This window comes from Oncorhynchus clarkii, chromosome 3, assembly GCF_045791955.1.
Source record: "Oncorhynchus clarkii lewisi isolate Uvic-CL-2024 chromosome 3, UVic_Ocla_1.0, whole genome shotgun sequence".
NCBI lineage: Eukaryota > Metazoa > Chordata > Actinopteri > Salmoniformes > Salmonidae > Oncorhynchus > Oncorhynchus clarkii.
In genome coordinates this window covers 38248575-38265210 of record NC_092149.1, presented here as the reverse complement: position 1 = coordinate 38265210, position 16636 = coordinate 38248575, and the positions used below count along the sequence as shown (strand labels likewise).

Genomic DNA, 16636 nt, shown 5'->3' with positions numbered 1-16636 from the left:
TATTTCTGATCAATTTGATGGACAAAAAAAGTGCTTTCTTTCAAAAACAAGGACATTTCTAAGTGACCCCAAACTTTTGAATGGCAGTGAATAAATATAGAATAAAGCACACATCATGACAACACTACATAAAGAGAGACCTAAGACAACAACATAGAAAAGCAGCAACACATGACAACACAGCATGGTAGCAACACAACATGGTAGCAGCACAAAACATAGTACAAACATTATTGGGCACAGACAACAGCACAAAGGGCAAGAAGGTAGAGACAACAATACATCACCCATAGCAGCCACAAATGTCAATAACAGTGTCCATGATTGAGTCTTTGAATGAAGAGATTGTGATAAAACTGTCCAGTTTGAGTGTTTGTTGCAGTGACCCAGGCATGTGTGTGCTTTGGGGACCTTTAACAGAATGTGACTGGCAGAACGGGTGTTGTATGTGGAGGATGGGGGCTGCAGTAGTTATCTCAGGTAGGGGGGAGTGAGGCCTAAGAGGGTTTAATAAAAAAGCATCAACAAAGTGGGTCTTGCGACGGGTATAGAGTTTTACAAGCACTGTAGATACAGTTGAAGTCGGAAGTTTATATACACCATAGCCAAATACATTTAAACTCAGTTTCACAATTCCTGACATTTAATCCTAGTAAAAATTCCCTGTTTTAGGTCAGTTAGGATCACCACTTTATTTTAAGAATGTGAAATGTCAGAATAGTAGAGAGAATGATTTATTTCAGCTTGTATTTCTTTCATCACATTCCCAGTGGGTCAGAAGTTTACATACACTCAAATAGTATTTGGTAGCATTGCCTTTATATTGTTTAACTTGGGTCAAACGTTTTGGGTCCCACAATAAGTTGGATGAATTTTGGCCAATTCCTCCTGACAGAGCTGGTGTAACAGTCAGGTTTGTAGGCCTACCTGCTCGCACGCGCTTTTTCAGTTCTGCCCACAAATGTTCTATGAGATTGAGGTCAGGGCTTTGTGATTGCCACTCCAATACCTTGACTTTGTTGTCCTTAAGCCATTTTTCCACAACTTTGGAAGTATGCTTGGGGTCATTGTCCATTTGGAAGACCCCTATGCGACCAAGCATTAACTTCTCAAGACTGATGTCTTGAGATGTTGCTTCAATGTACCCACATCATTTTCCTCCTCATTATGCCATCTACTTTGTGAAGTGCACTAGTCTGTCCTGCAGCAAAGCATCCCCACAACATGATGATGCCACCCCCATGCTTCATGGTTCGGCTTGCAGGCCTCCACCTTTTTCCTCCAAACATAACGATGGTCATTATGGCTGAACAGTTCTAATTTTGTTTCATCAGACCAGAGGACATTTCTCCAAAAAGTACGATCTTTGTTTCCATGTGCAGTTGCAAACCATAGTCTGACTTTTTTAATGGCGGTTTTGGAGCAGTGACTTCTTCCTTGCTGAGTGGCCTTTCAGGTTATGTCAATATAGGACTCGTTTAACTATGGATATAGATACTTTTGTACCTGCTTCCTCCAGCATCTTCATAAGGTCCTTTGCTGTTGTTCTGGGATTGATTTGCACTTTTCGCACCAAAGTACGTTCATCTCTAGCAGAACACATCTCCTTCCTGTGCAGTATGACGGCTGCGTGGTGTTGTTTATACTTGCATACTATTATTTGTACAGATGAACGTGGTACCATCAGGCGTTTGGAAATACATCCACAGGTACACCTCCAATTGACTCAAATTATGTCAAGTAGCCTATCAGAAGCTTCTAAAGCTATGACATAATTTTCTGGAATTTTCCATGCGGTTTAAAGGCACAGTCAACTTCGTGTATGTAAACTTCTGACCCACTGGAATTCTGATACAATGAATTATAAGATAAATAATCTGTCTGTAAACAATTGTTGGAAAAAGTACTTGTGTCATGCACAAAGTAGATGTCCTAACCGGCTTGCCAAAACTATAGTTTGTTAGCAAGAAATTTGTGGAGTGGTTGAAAAACGAGTTTTAATGACTCCAACCTAAGTGTACGTAAACTTCCGACTTCAACTGTAAGTAGGGCCTTGGATCGTGATAAATAGTTTTAAGAGGTCCTGTGAGCTCAGGCTGCAGAGGAAAATGCCATTGTGTTGACAGCTGTGAACAGGTGCACGAACGGCTAGCGGCTGCAGCAGGTATATCTTTCCATGCCAGGAATACCTGGAAGATTCTTCCTACTGACTAGATATGACAAGATCATGACTTGATATGGATGCCCGATGAAGACCTACGGGTCGAAACGCTGTTGTAAAATAAATATCACCTGTGAGCATGTGCAGTAGTGTGCTGCGTTGTCCTGTCTGTTTTCCACGAGTTTTGCCTACAACTCCAACACCCGTGGAAAGTACCTGGATGTGCGTATGTTCTTCAGCTTTGCACATAGCTGTACTGGCATATTAGAGCTCAGTTGGTTGTAATGGCCTCAAACAGGCCAGATCCTAACTGGAGATATCTGTTGAACTTATTGACATCAATGCACGATTTATGAGAAAGTTGGAAAGTATTCAGACCCCTTGACTTTTTCCACATTTTGTTGTTTCGTTACAGCCTTAAACAGAGAATTAGTGAACATAAAAGTTCAATCTGGAGAAACGACAGGGATTATCCAGTCGCAGTACATTTCAATGACCTGAAGCATGACATTTCCACCTTTAGATTCTGTGGCATAGAGAAAGTTAAGATATCAGATAGGGGAGGAGATATTAATAATACTCTGAGTAAAAGAGAATGTTTTGGGGTTTTCACCCTCCAGACATTATTTCCTAAAGGACTTAATCATGAAATGCCTATGTATGTTATGCTGTGAATTTGAACATCAATTATGTGCCTATTTAAGATTACTCTGATGTTTTTCGAACAATGTACCCAATGATTAATGAAAACTTGCTATGTCCTCATTGTGGCTTTACAGATGTGTTTAATACGTCTTATTTATACACTTTTGTAATATTTATGAAATGCATGTTGTTATATTTGGTAGCACTTATTTGTTTTTCCTTCACCTCCAACCCCTTTTCCATGTGTGGAACGGATGTGGGTGGGGCCAGGTCTACATAAGGGTGCAAATTAAAAAAAATCACTAAAGCTTTGACGAAGGCCGTGAGGCCGATACGTAAGCTTATTAAATGTTCTGTTATAATCTCTACCCGGCACAGCCAGAAGAGGACTGGCCACCCCACATATGCTCTCTCTAATTCTCTCTTTCTTTCTCTCTCTCGGAGGACCTGAGCCCTAGGACCATGCCCCAGGACTACCTGACATGATGACTCCTTGCTGTCCCCAGTTCACCTGACCGTGCTGCTGCTCCAGTTTCAACTGTTCTGCCTTATTATTATTCGACCATGCTGGTCATTTATGAACATTTGAACATCTTGGCCATGTTCTGTTATAATCTCCACCCGGCACAGCCAGAAGAGGACTGGCCACCCCACATAGCCTGGTTCCTCTCTAGGTTTCTTCCTAGGTTTTGGCCTTTCTAGGGAGTTTTTCCTAGCCACCGTGCTTCTACACCTGCATTGCTTGCTGTTTGGGGTTTTAGGCTGGGTCTCTGTACAGCACTTTGAGATATCAGCTGATGTACGAAGGGCTATATAAATAAATTTGATTTGATTTGATTAAATATCAGTGATACTACCAAGAGCAGTGTGCGGTTTCCTTTTTTCTTCATCTTGTTCAACTGTTGCCATGCACCTGCAAATAAGATTGCTCAGTGTGCAAATGTGCGAGTGCCTTTTGAATTTTGTGATACAGCCTTATTCTAAAATTGATTAAATTTTTGTTGTTTTTCCCCATCAATCTACACACAATACCCAACTATGACAAAGCAAAAACAGGTTTACAGAAATGTTTGCTAATTTATTAAAAATAAAATAATTGAAATTATTTATCATCAGTATTCAGACCCTTTACTCAGTTCTTTGTTGAAGCTCCTTTGACAGCGATTACAGCTTCAAGTCTTCTTGGGTATGACGCTACAGGCTTGGCACACCTGTATTTGGGGAGTTTCTCCCATTCTTCTCTGCATAGTCTCTTGAGCTCTGTTGGATGGGGAGCGTTGCTGCACAGCTATTTTCAGGTCTCTCCAGAGATGTTTGATCTGGTTCAAGTCTGGGCTCTGGCTAAGCCACTAAAGGACATTCAGAGACTTGTCTTGGATGTGAGTTTAGGGTCATTTTCCTGTTGGAAGGTGAACCTCCGCCCCAGTCTGAGGTCCTGAGCACTCTGGAGCAGGTTTTCATCAAGGATCTCTCTGTACTTTGCTCAGTTCATCTTTGCCTCAATCCTGACTAGTGTCCCAGTCCCTGCCACTGAAAAACATCCACACAGCGTGATGCTGCCCCCACCATGCTTCACCATAGGGATGATGCCAGGTTTCCTCAGAAGTGATGCTTGGCATTCAGGCCAAATAATTGAATAGTTAGTTATTTTTATCAGACCAGAGAATATTGTTTCTCATGGTCTGAGAGTCCTTCAGGTGCCTTTTGGAAAACGCCAAGCGGGTTGTCATGTGCCTTTTACTAAGGAGTGGCTTCTGTCTGCCCACTCTACCATAAAGGCCTGTTTGGTGGAGTGCTGCAGAGATGCTTGTCATTCTGGAAGGTTCTCCCATCTCCACAGAGAAACTCTAGAGCTCTGTCAGAGTGATCATCAGGTTCTTGGTCACCTACCTGACCAAGGCCCTTCTCCCCTGATTGCTCAGTTTGGCCGGGTGGCCAACTCTAGGAAGAGTCTTGGTGGTTCCAAACATCTTCCATTTAAGAATGATGGAGGCCACTGTGTTCTTGGAGAAATTCAATGCTGTAGACATTGTTTGGTACCCTTCCCCAGATCTGTGCCTCGACACAATCCCGTCTCGTAGCTCTACGGAAATTTTCTTCAACCCCATGGCTTAGTTTTTGCTCTGAAATGCACTGTCAACTGTGGGACCTTATATAGACAGGTGTGTAACTTTCCAAATCATGACCAATCAATTACATTTTCCACAGGTGGACTCCAATTCAGTTGTAGAAACATCGCAAGGATGATCAATGGAAACGGGATGCACCTGATCTCATTTTTGAGTCTCATAGCAAAGGGGCTGAATACTTATGTAAAATAAGGTATTTTATTTTCTTTTTTTTTAGACAATTTAAAAAAAAACTTTTTGCGTGGTCATTATGGGGTATTGTGTGTAGATTGCTGAGGATTTTTTATTTTTATTTAATCAATTTTAGAATAAGGCTGTAGCGTAACAAAATGTGGAAAATGACATGGGGGGCTGTATACTTTCCTTAGGCACTGTATATAATACAAAAGTATGTAGACACCACTTCAAATTTATGGATTCGGCTATTTCAGCCACACCCGTTGCTGACCGGTGTGTAAAATCGATCACACTGCCATGCAATCTCCATAGACAAACATTGGCAGTAGAATGTCTTTCCAACAAGTCAGTTCGTCAAATTTCTGCCCTGCTAGAGCTACCCCGGGCAAATGTAGGCGCTGTTATTGCGAAGTGGAAACGTCTAGGAGCAACAACGGCTCAGCCAAGAAGTGGTAGGCCACATAAGCTCACAGAATGGGACCGTTGGGTGCTGAAGCGCGTAGCACATAAAAATCATCTGTCCTTGGTTGCAACACTCACAACAGAGTCCCAAACTGACTCTGGAAGATAAGTCAGCACAATAACTGCTTGTCGGAAGATTCACAAAATGGGTTTTCATGGCCAAGCAGCTGCACACAAGCCTAAGATCACCATGCGCAATGCCAAGCGTTGGCTGGAGTGGTGTAAAGCTCGCTGCCATTGGACTCTGGAGCAGTGGAAACGCTTTCTCTGAAGTGATGAATCACGTTTTACCATCTGGCAGTTCGGCGGACGAATCTGGTTTTGGCGGATACCAGGAAAACGCTACCTGCCCCAATGCATAGTGCCAACTGTAAAGTTAGGTGGAAGAGGAATACTGGTTTGGGGCTGTTTTTCATGGTTCGGGCCAGGCCCCTTAGTTCCAGTGAAGAGAAATCTTAAAGCTACAGCAGACGATGACATTCTACTATTCTATGCTTCCAACTTTGTGTCAATAGTTTGGGGAAGGGCCTTTTCTGAGCATGACAATGCCCCCATGCACAAAGCGAGGTCCATTCAGAAATGGTTTGTTGAGATCGGTGTGGAAGAACTTGACTGGCCTGCACACAGCCCTGATCTCAACCCCATTGAACACCTTTGGGATGAATTGGAAAGTCGACTGCGAGCCAGGCCTAATCGCCCAACATCAGTGCACAACCTCACTAATGCTCTTGTGGCTGAATGGAAGCAAGTCCCTGCAGCAATGTTCCAACATCTAGTGGAAAGCCTTTCCAGAAGAGCAGAGGCTGTTTTAGCAGCAAAGGGGGGACCAACTCCATATTAATGCCCATGATTTTGGAATGAGATGGCCGACGAGCAGGTGTCCACATACCTTTGGTCATGTAGTGTATGTGTGCCTTTCAGTAACGGCTGTTGGGAGGAGCTATAGGAGGATGGGCTCATTGTAATGGCTGGAACTGAATGAATGGAACGCTATCAAACATATGGAAACCATATGTCCTCTTATAGCTCCTCCCACCATCCTCCACTGGTGCCTATCCCCAGTTATCCCAGAATTACCAAAGATGCAAACCCCTGACTTCTAAGCCAGGGCTTCCCATCTTCCTCCTAGAGAGCCACTCTGTTGCAGAGCAGATTTTCACTCTAACCCTGATCTAACACACTTGATTCTACTATTTAGCAGTTCACCAGGATCTTGAGTTGCTGGATCAGGTGTGTAATATACAACAGGCCTGGAGCAAAACCCTGCATACCCAGTAGCAATACCTGCCTTAAGCCATCAGACAGAACAACTAGGCCTAACAGTGTAAAGGGAATAGCACCCCCAATAGAGAGATAGGGTGCAATTTCAGACACAACGTATTTCCGCACTATATAGGGAAAAGGGTGCCATTTCAGGTTTGACTATAGACTTACACGTATGTCCTTCTCTGGCCAGCTCTGGAGCACGGTGGAGATGTGAGTGAGGTCATGGATGGTGATGAAAAGCCCCCTGGAACAGATCAGAGATCAGATGAGTTATAATGAGTGAGACCAGATAAACTGTTTGCAGTGCCTTTTCCATTGCGCATCGATTACCAACATAAGGAAATACTATACTTTTGCTCAGTATGGAGAAAAAAAACATTGTCTTTTGCATTCAGTGTCAAATGGTTGGTTCCTTGATACCTGAGTGGAAGCTTGGAATTAACTTTAAGCACCATTTCGGTAGCTTTTAAAATCAACATTTTCCCAGCAGATGTCACCTGGGAAATGGATCGCTGGGCCAGGGACCCCTCTAGTGCTACTCTGCTCCAGGAAAAGCTAGACAGATACGCTTAGTCTGTGTGCGTGTGTGTAGGCCCACGGGGTGGGAGGTCCAGCCCAGAAGGGTTTCAGATCGGTCCAACAAAGCCATCTGCCCACGATGTGGAGGCACCATCATCTCCATACGTGCCAGCAACAATAAAAAAAACATCTATATTGTCAAATCTGCCCAGAAACTAAAAACACTTAGACTTAGGTAACTAGAGACAATAACAGTACAGAGACAGTACAACAAGTCTAGTAGTATTGACAAACCTGTCACACCCTGATCTGTTTCACCTGTCTTTGTGCTCGTCTCCACCCCCCTCCAAGTGCTGCCCATCTTCCCCTGTGTAGTTATACCAGTGTTCTCTGTCTGTTGCCAGTTCGTTTTGTTTCGTGAAATCTAACAGCGTTTGTTCCCCTGCTCCTGTCTGTTCTTGCTCCTGTTTACTAGTCCCTTCCTGGGTTTTGACCGTTCTGCCTGCCCTGACCCTGAGCCTGCCTGCCGTTCTATACCTTGCCCCACCTCACTGGATTATTCACCCCTGCCTGCCCTGACCCTGAGACTGCCTGCCGTTCTGGACCCTTTGCACCCTCTCTGGATTACTGACCCCTGCCTGCCTTTGACCTGTCGTTTCCCTGCCCCTGTACTAGAAATAAATTATTATTTCTTCGGCACTGTCTGCATCTGGGTCATACCTGAAACCTGATGATACAATCCTTGTATCAAGGCCCACTAGATTAGAGCATTGGATTCTGTTGTGAGATTCGGTTAGCCATGAATAGTTTGCTAAAAATGAGGGGTCACATTTCATCCCCCTGAGAAACTGGAAACATGCAAACCTTTCTACTACATCATTTCATTTAGAAATGGAAACCTCTGGAGTTGAAACTTGGGTTTTGGGTTAGTTTCCGTGGTGTGTGTGTACGTGCATGTCTGTTTGCACGTGTGTGTCTGTGTGACTGTGCATGCATGTGCGTGTGTGAGCGCACGTATACATCTATATGCATGTGTGTATGTGTGTACGAGGCTGATAGAGGACCAGTCAGTATGGGGGCCACATTACTTCCGTTAAAAGGGTAGAGAGAGAGCCTCTCACACATGGTGACCCACGTCACTCACCCCGGGGCTCTACATATTTGGCCTCCATTGGTAAACACTGTGTCCTCCTGCCACATTTCTGATGAATCTGAATCGACATTTCCAAAATAAGAATAGAGAGAAAGAAACAGACAACGAGGAAATGAAGAGCAGGTAAGAGAAGTAAGGGATGGAAATTTGATTTTACAGCAAAATAAAACGATTGAAAGGATGAGAGACGGGAGATAAAAACAAAAACATCCACGGTCAGTCACACTTTAAAATGTTTAAACTGGACCAGCAATGGCTGACAGAGGTCACTCACGTAACGAGAACGCTAACGATCAGCAAGAACGCTAACGATCAGCAACAACTCACAACTCATATGTGTTTGACCATCAGTGATCAAACACATGCACACAAACACACTCACGTCATTGTCACGGATCCCTCTGGAACTGTGTCATTACGCACACCTGGTCCCCATTTCCCTGATTGCAATTGTATAAATGTGCCCTCTGTTTTCCATTGGGCGGTCGATTATTGTTCCCATGTCCGTTGGTCGTGTGAGTACCTGTGCGTTGTCTCAGCCTGTGCTACATGTTTTGTGCATTACTGGTCTCGTCAGGTGTCATTCTACGAGGTTTACCCTCGCTCTTTTGTTTGGCTACACCCCAGTGTTTTGCATACGTGTTTGTTTTGGGTGTATTAAAAACCCAGATGTATTCCTGCGCCTGTCTCCATCCTTTATACCCCTGCGACAATCATGTTTGACACGCTTCATTGGTGGAACATTTGATCCGTCGGTCTCTGTGGCATTTAAACAGCTGTGAAGAGTTGGATTTGTTTGCTGTGTGTGTGTGAGCCTGTGAGCAGTGTGTCCGTGGAGTGTGTGAGGCCTGCTGGGTGTGTTTGCCTGCAGCGTCCGTGGGGCAGAGAGCTGATCTGCTGCCAATCCCACAGCTAAGAGATCCAGGCCAGGGAAAGGAGCATGTTGATGTTGGTGATGGTCCTCACTGGCTGGACTGACCCCATTCATTGGTGTTGGTGAAAATTACTTGTCTGATATGTGATAGACATGGACATGGCTCTTAACACATTATGACCATAGATGTTCCTTAATACAGCATTTTAGCTCTATTATTTGTTCAAATATCTCACTTATTCTCCCAATCTGTCTCCGGTTTCTCCCATCATTCTTTCTCTCTCTCTCTCTCCCTTCCCCTCTCACTGTCTGTCAGTTTCCCAATCTGTAGTGGGAGACCCCATGTCCCTGAGATGAGGGAGGTGTCTCAGCGCCTCTGACGCATTTCCCCTGACCCCCTCTAAACATCTGTACAGGGCCTCCAGCACCTTCTCCATCCCTTAGGAACAGTACTGGTGTTATAATAGGACATTCTTCCGATAAGCTGCTAGAACAATCTTCAGCCACATCTCCTAGGCTGAAGGGAAAGGGATGAGATATTCCTGTGAGAAGGGGATGAGAGTCAAGCTTTCTCACCAAGAGTCTAATGACCCCATACTCACAATCATAGTACTTCTCAGAATCACCTAATCTGGATCCAGGTGTAAAAATTAAAGGTAATCTTGAGAGGAAGGAGACACAATACTGTTTAACAATGTATATGAGAAATCAAATGTGTTTAAAGAATGCACACCTTGAGATGGATACAGAATGAGGTTGGTGAGGGGTGTTTGTGGAGTTTGTAACTGTCTGTAAGCACTTGAGCACTGATAGGTGGAATGTGTCATGACTGTCCTGTGAGGACCCAAATAGGTCAGACCAGCTTTGCAATAAATCACTTCAACCAGACCACCTCTCACCCACGAGGGGGGAGGGGGGGGGGGTGGAGAGAGAAGGGAACTGGTGGGGGTTGACAGCTCACACCCTGTTGTAAATCAAGGACCTATCTCTCCAAATTCACCCAGGGAATGAGCCTTTGTCTTAAGAAATTTTTTCCCTTTTTCCCAATGAAACAAACACATTCAAAAGCAACTATTGGAACAATATAGATCTATCTAACATAGAACGTGGTGAATGGGCAGAGGTGACCTAAAAGAACACTAATGTCATATTGTGTGTTTGTGTTGTTATTAAGTGTTATAAAGGAAATACTGTACCTTGAAAAGTATACCCACTATGTGTGCAGTGCCCATCCAATGCATTGTGCATGAAAAGTTAAGTGTTTTAGTGAAGAGGGACAATTTTAGGAGCCATAAGAGACAATACTTTTATAAAACTTTGTACAAGTAACAAGTTACGCCCCTGAGTGAGGTCAGAGAGCATGCCAGCCTGACAGAACCGCCCCTTTTGAATAAACTGTATAAAATTATGGGTTAAGAATTAACATATCAGACCATAGAGACGTTGAGCTGCAGCTCACGTTTAAAGTGGTTTGAACGCTGAATCTCAACACGAGGTAGAGATGATAAAGTCACCTCGCGGACAATCACTGGTACGGCTGATTAGCTGTCCTAAGTGAAGTATCTAGAAAAGCAAATTTAAGTGGGACTCTGATCAAATCATCGTATTATGCTACTCTCATCAGAATAAACTCTGTAGTTCTGTTCAGGACTACACAACAAGTCACTGGACGACTGCAGAGGATAACGACAGAATACAGGTGGGGACCCCTTTTGGGAAATCAGAGCTTTACAAGCGTGCCCTCGAAAAGGCCCAACCAACCCTCTTTCCAAGAAGGTCCAGTTAGAAGAGATACATGGCAAACCAAGGCATTTCCACGTTAATACATGTGTGATTCTTACTCCAAGCGGGCAAAGGTTCATGTGCAATGTATAAGTGTGAGTAGTTTCTAAATGTACTAACATTGTCTCTGTCCCTCTTCTCTTTCACCCTCTACATGTCATTTTGTAACAAGTAGCCATATTGTTGTCTGTCCACTAAGGACCTGTTTCTAATGTTTTAAGTGTGTATGTTTATCCTGTGTTACCATTTAGTTAGCTAGTAACTAAATAACTATAACAATGTGTAGTCCTGAATCATAACTAAGGCTCAGGTTTTTGCAGATGCAAGGTTACGACTGTTCAGAATGATGACATGATACGAGGTTACGATTAATAAGTTGACTGCTTATAGATGTCATAGAGATTCATTTGGGAGATGTTAACTCTTTAAAGAACCACTCTCGTAGTGCCCCAAATCCTAATGAGTTAATTGTTACATGATTAATTTAGTCGGGTAACAATTAAACATAGTTGGTGGATCAGATTAATGACAGTAAAGTCACGACAATGGTATAGTCTTCGTTAACAGAAAGGTAATGTTTTGAGCCAGCCTATGTAGTTCCTCCTTAGAGACTGTGTAGAGAGAGAGAGAGAACAAGAGACCAGCGGATTGAAGGAAGAGCGAGAGAGAGAAGGAAAGAAAACAGCACCGGGCTGAATCAGCAATACCGCTGACCCCACAACCCAGCAGAAAACACAACCCAGGGAGTGTGTGCCGAGAGTGGGACCGCAGCAACAACCCAGCCCCAGCAGGAGCTGCTCTCTACACTTGACCCACAACATGGCCAGAGCCCCAGAGAGACACCAACTTCTGACAGACTACCGACCCGTGTCCTCAACAAACACAGGGAGCCAGCCACTCACCCAAAATATATCCGCCCCCTGCACGCCACCGCTCACCCCATTCAAGACTCTCTCTGCTGCTCGTTAGCCGTAACCTCTGAACGGCTAAACTGTCACTAAGCAGTGTGAGCTGTGTGTGTGTGAGCTGTGTGTGTGTGTGTGTGTGTGAGCACAGTGAGAATGCAATGGGAGGTGAAACAACCTGTGGCAGTTATGTGCTGGTCAATGCAAACTTTCTTTGTCAATGTTAATAGGATATTGAATGCATTCTAAAATGTCACTCAGAGAGACTTCTAAGTGCTTTTACCAGGCAAAAAGCCAAGGACCAAACAGTGGGTTACATAAAACATCTGGGACAGTTTCCATACCTACAATGCCATTGATACTAGCCTTCATTTAATGTGCATCTGTGATTGAAGTGGACAGATACAGGCATAGAGTGGACAGCTATGTTCAGTACCGTATCCACTTCTGGATCCTGTGACAGCAACACAGCTATACATGTTATGGTAGCCAGGTACCTACGGTATTACTGTTAGAGTAATTAAAGTCTCATTAAGAATACGTGCTGGCATTGTTGAAATGCTGTAAGGCTTATGAGTGTGTGTGTGTAACCCTGTCAGTTACACACACACACACAAAGGGCTATGACTGTAACCCTACACTGACAAGCTCTCACAGATGGTGAGACACAGATACCTCCCATAGTGATGTAATCCTATGGGTGTGTGTGTGTGGACCTGTTTAACTATTCTTGTGGGGACCGGAAGTCCCCACAAGAATAGTAAACAAACAAAAATTTGACTGGGGACATTTTGTTAGTCCCCACGAGGTCAAGTGTTATTTCTAGGGGGTCTAGGGTTAAGGTTAGAATAAGTATAAGGGTTAGAATTACGTTAAGGGTAAGGGGCTAGGGTTAGTTTTAGGGTTAGGAGATAAGGTTAAGGTTAGGTTTTTGGGTTAAGGTTAGGGCTAGGGTATGGGTAAGAGTACGGGTTAGGGCTAGGGTATGGTAAGAGTACAGGTTAGAGTTAGGAAAAACAGGATTTTGAATGGAACTGAACTGTGTGTCCCCAAAAGGTTAGCTGTACAAGACTGTGAGGGTGTGCGCGTGTGTGTTCCAGTGCATAGTTAAGGATGAAGCATTGCAGTCTGCTCTCAAAGATTTCCATAAGGACAAATGACATCAACAATAACATGTAATTTAACACATTCAAGACCTAGAATACAATGTGTTGCACCACACAGACCGATTTCCAATCTGCTGAGACTCCACACAAATGGAATATGAAAAACGTCTGTGGATCCCAGTGGAGATTATTTTCAAAGCAGCTTTAAAAAAACTGCTTGTTCCAACTTTGTCCAGCTGCTGGGTAATGAAACTAGGATTCAGCTCTTTTCAAATGGCCTTCAGACTAACTGAAACACGAAGTCACAAATAACAAAAGATCAAAACTCTCAGATGGTCATTAGTAATGGTCTTATTTCACCACATCGCTGTAAGCCAATGGTCTAGAATAATAATGAGGACAATGCAGTGAAGGCAATAACTTTCCTCTGCAAAGAAATCATCTGTTTGGACTGGAGATATTTTTCATTTGGGAGAGAGAGGGGGGAGTTTGTGACATAGCAAATATCTCTGGTCTTCACTCTTTCCAAAACAGAGAACACTGTGGAATACCCTTGTGTCATAAGGGAAATCAACTACTTTGTCTCCTTCCAAAACATAACTTCTGTCAATAGACTGGAAAGATAGCAGTGTGCGGTTGAGCACATGCTGGCCATCCAGCTTCTCTGTCATCCCTCTTAAGAATAATGAGAGAGAGAGAGAAAGAGAAAGAGAAAGAGAAAGAGAGAGAGAGAGAGAGAGAGAGAGAGATTGGACTGTAAGCTTAAGAAAAGGACTGACCGTACAATATTTGAGCCATGAGGTCGCTGGTTTCAGCTTTCGTCTTCTTCCTTCTCCTAGCGGTATTTAAAGACATGCAACGGAACTTTTGCGACTAAGTATAATTTATACCTCTCTCTTTGGGCTGGATGTGTCAATTTGGAGTTCATACATGCATCATTTATGAGCAGAATTACTGTCTTACCTCAAATAGCCACAAAATCCCTAGTTTTGAAAGTGACCAAAAACCTATTTAATGCGTCGCTCAGTTAATGGTATGTATAGAATGTCATCATGGAATACTCTGCCACCAGAGGTTACGCAGGCAAAAAGCAAGTTTAACTTACATTTTTAAAATCTTGTATCAGTGTATCAAGAATGTAACTGTACTGTATATAAGAATATGAATATTGTGTAAATAATATATTTTTGTCCCTTGGTGTCTTTACTATATAAAGTATAACTTATTTTATTTGGCATGTAATAATGTATTATGTTGTTCTCGTCTATGACTGATTTGTACTTTGTTATGTATTTGTACATTTTATGCGGTCCCCAGGAAGAGTAGCTGCTGCATGTGCAGTAGCTAATGGGATCCTAATAAACTAAACAGCCGGACAGCAGTGTCCCCCCCCCCCCCCCCCCCCAGCGAGAGCAAAGGACACTCTTCCCCTTGATGTTGTGTTGCCCTCTTGCAGCGCAAACTCTTCCCATTGAGCACATTAGACTATCACAGTGACATCCAGATGGCTACTACGAAGTATGCAATATTACAAATGATTTATTGTGTAGGCCGCTATCCTACTCAAAATAAAATCAAGTGGGACAAAACTAATTGGCCACGTTAACTACCACCGGCGACATGTGATACAGCTGCCTAGCCTGCCTGATAGGAACCAACTACATAGCACCTCGATACAACATCGTTGCAATGGGAATTTGCACCGGCTTGTCGGTACGTTAACTAATTGCATGTCACAGTGACATCCAGAAGGTGACCAATACTACAAGTTATTTCTGCCTTGCCCATCGAAATAAACACCACTTTCTTTTACAAGTTTTAAATAGTGTCATGCTGCTGTGGTTGCCAGCTAGACAGAATAAACTCGCTAGCTGGGAAGGGCTCATCCGGATCAATTACTGCTGCTACATTTGACCCCCACAGCGAGCTCAGTGCGTTGCACATATCAAGGACAGGGCCAGTTACAGTGGTTCTTCCTGTAAAAGTTGTGTCACGTTATTTACGAAACGGAAACGGTGCCGAAATAGATGACCACAGCGGGTATGCTATGCTGCAAATATTGCTTCTAACTTCAATATGCTTTTTAAATAAATAAGACCTACACCACTTTTAACAGCACATTACTCAACACTAGTGAGACTCATGTCGCCTATGACAGGCCTACAGTATATCTAAACGTATTTCTTTCAATGACGTGACTCTCTGCCAATAATTAATTAGATTTAGAGGATTGGAGGATTCTAAATTAAGATCTAAGGGGCATTTTTTGTTAGGGCAAATCTGATCTGTGAGAATATCTAAGGGACTTTTAAATAATTCAAAATTAATTAATAATAATCACTTTGTTTAAAAATTTCATTTTCAAATAACCTAAAGTGAGCGATTGAATTCCGAATAAAGGCCAAAGTAAAATTTGTAAAAGCCAAAATATTTATTTCTGTTTTTAGAGGGAGAGAAACCATGAGCCTATCGTGCCTATATTTTGGACAAGGACATCCCGGCCGGACAAACCCTCCCCTAAGCTGGGCTAATTGTGCACCACCCTATGGGACTCCAAATTACAGCCGGATGTGATACAGCCAACCTAACTAAGAAATACATTTGACGATACAATTCTCCCCCTTACCTTCCTTCTTGGCAAGAGTCTATTGTCCTACTAATAGCTCATAATGGCGCTGAACAACATGACTGGTCGGGAGTAGACTACAGTAAGAGCAAAATAATCGTAACATTTCCACACCCTAATTGTAGTCTAACCAATATCCAAAATGGAGATTCAGTGAAAATAAAATCTTGTTGATTTATCAAGACCCGTCCCCATGCCTGTCTCAGAGCAGCGCTGTCTTGACCTCTGAATGCCGTCTCTTCCATTCATTTTGAAAGAGTATTTTCCAGTAAGCAGCAATTTGTTTACCTTTATTAGCCTACTTCGTTCCAATATTTCTGTCATTCAGTGATATTTATTCCCATACTAATTTGTTATGGATCCATAACGAAATAAACATCTGCATTTTGAAAGAGTATTTTTATAATTATTTTATTAACGAAAGCATATATATGCTGATGAAGAAACACAGTATTGTACAGTATATACTTACCCGACATTTTGCGGTTGCATGAGGTCGCCCACACGCACTTTAAACATTTGGATAAAGCATTTAAAGCATTTTGAAGATAAGAGCCGCCTGCATTTGTTCATTAGGCACTGTACAGTCTGACATGTAAACATAGCCTACAGTACATACTGTAGTAAACATGGTAAAGTGCGTAATTCCTTACATAAGGGAGAGCAGGCCATGTCCAGAATTTCTCAGTGACCTCAAGTACTCATTAACTCTGTCTTTAATGGTTTTTCGGGTTGCATCAGTCATGGACAGAAACTTAATACTGAGACACAGTATTAATGATGAACACCCGGAGGTTCACTGGTAAGCCACATTTGCCTCGGGATCCATCC

The 16636-nt window shown here is 43.0% G+C and overlaps 1 protein-coding gene across 1 annotated transcript in view; it reads right to left on the bottom strand.

Moving 5' to 3' along the window:
- Positions 1–16636, bottom strand: part of LOC139394745 (malic enzyme 1, NADP(+)-dependent, cytosolic) — a 113035-nt gene that overhangs the window by 35311 nt on the left and 61088 nt on the right. Inside the window, exon 4 of the mRNA XM_071142819.1 lies at positions 7009–7084. Within this exon, the coding sequence (XP_070998920.1) occupies positions 7009–7084 (76 nt within the window). The remainder of the gene's footprint in view (positions 1–7008; positions 7085–16636) is intronic.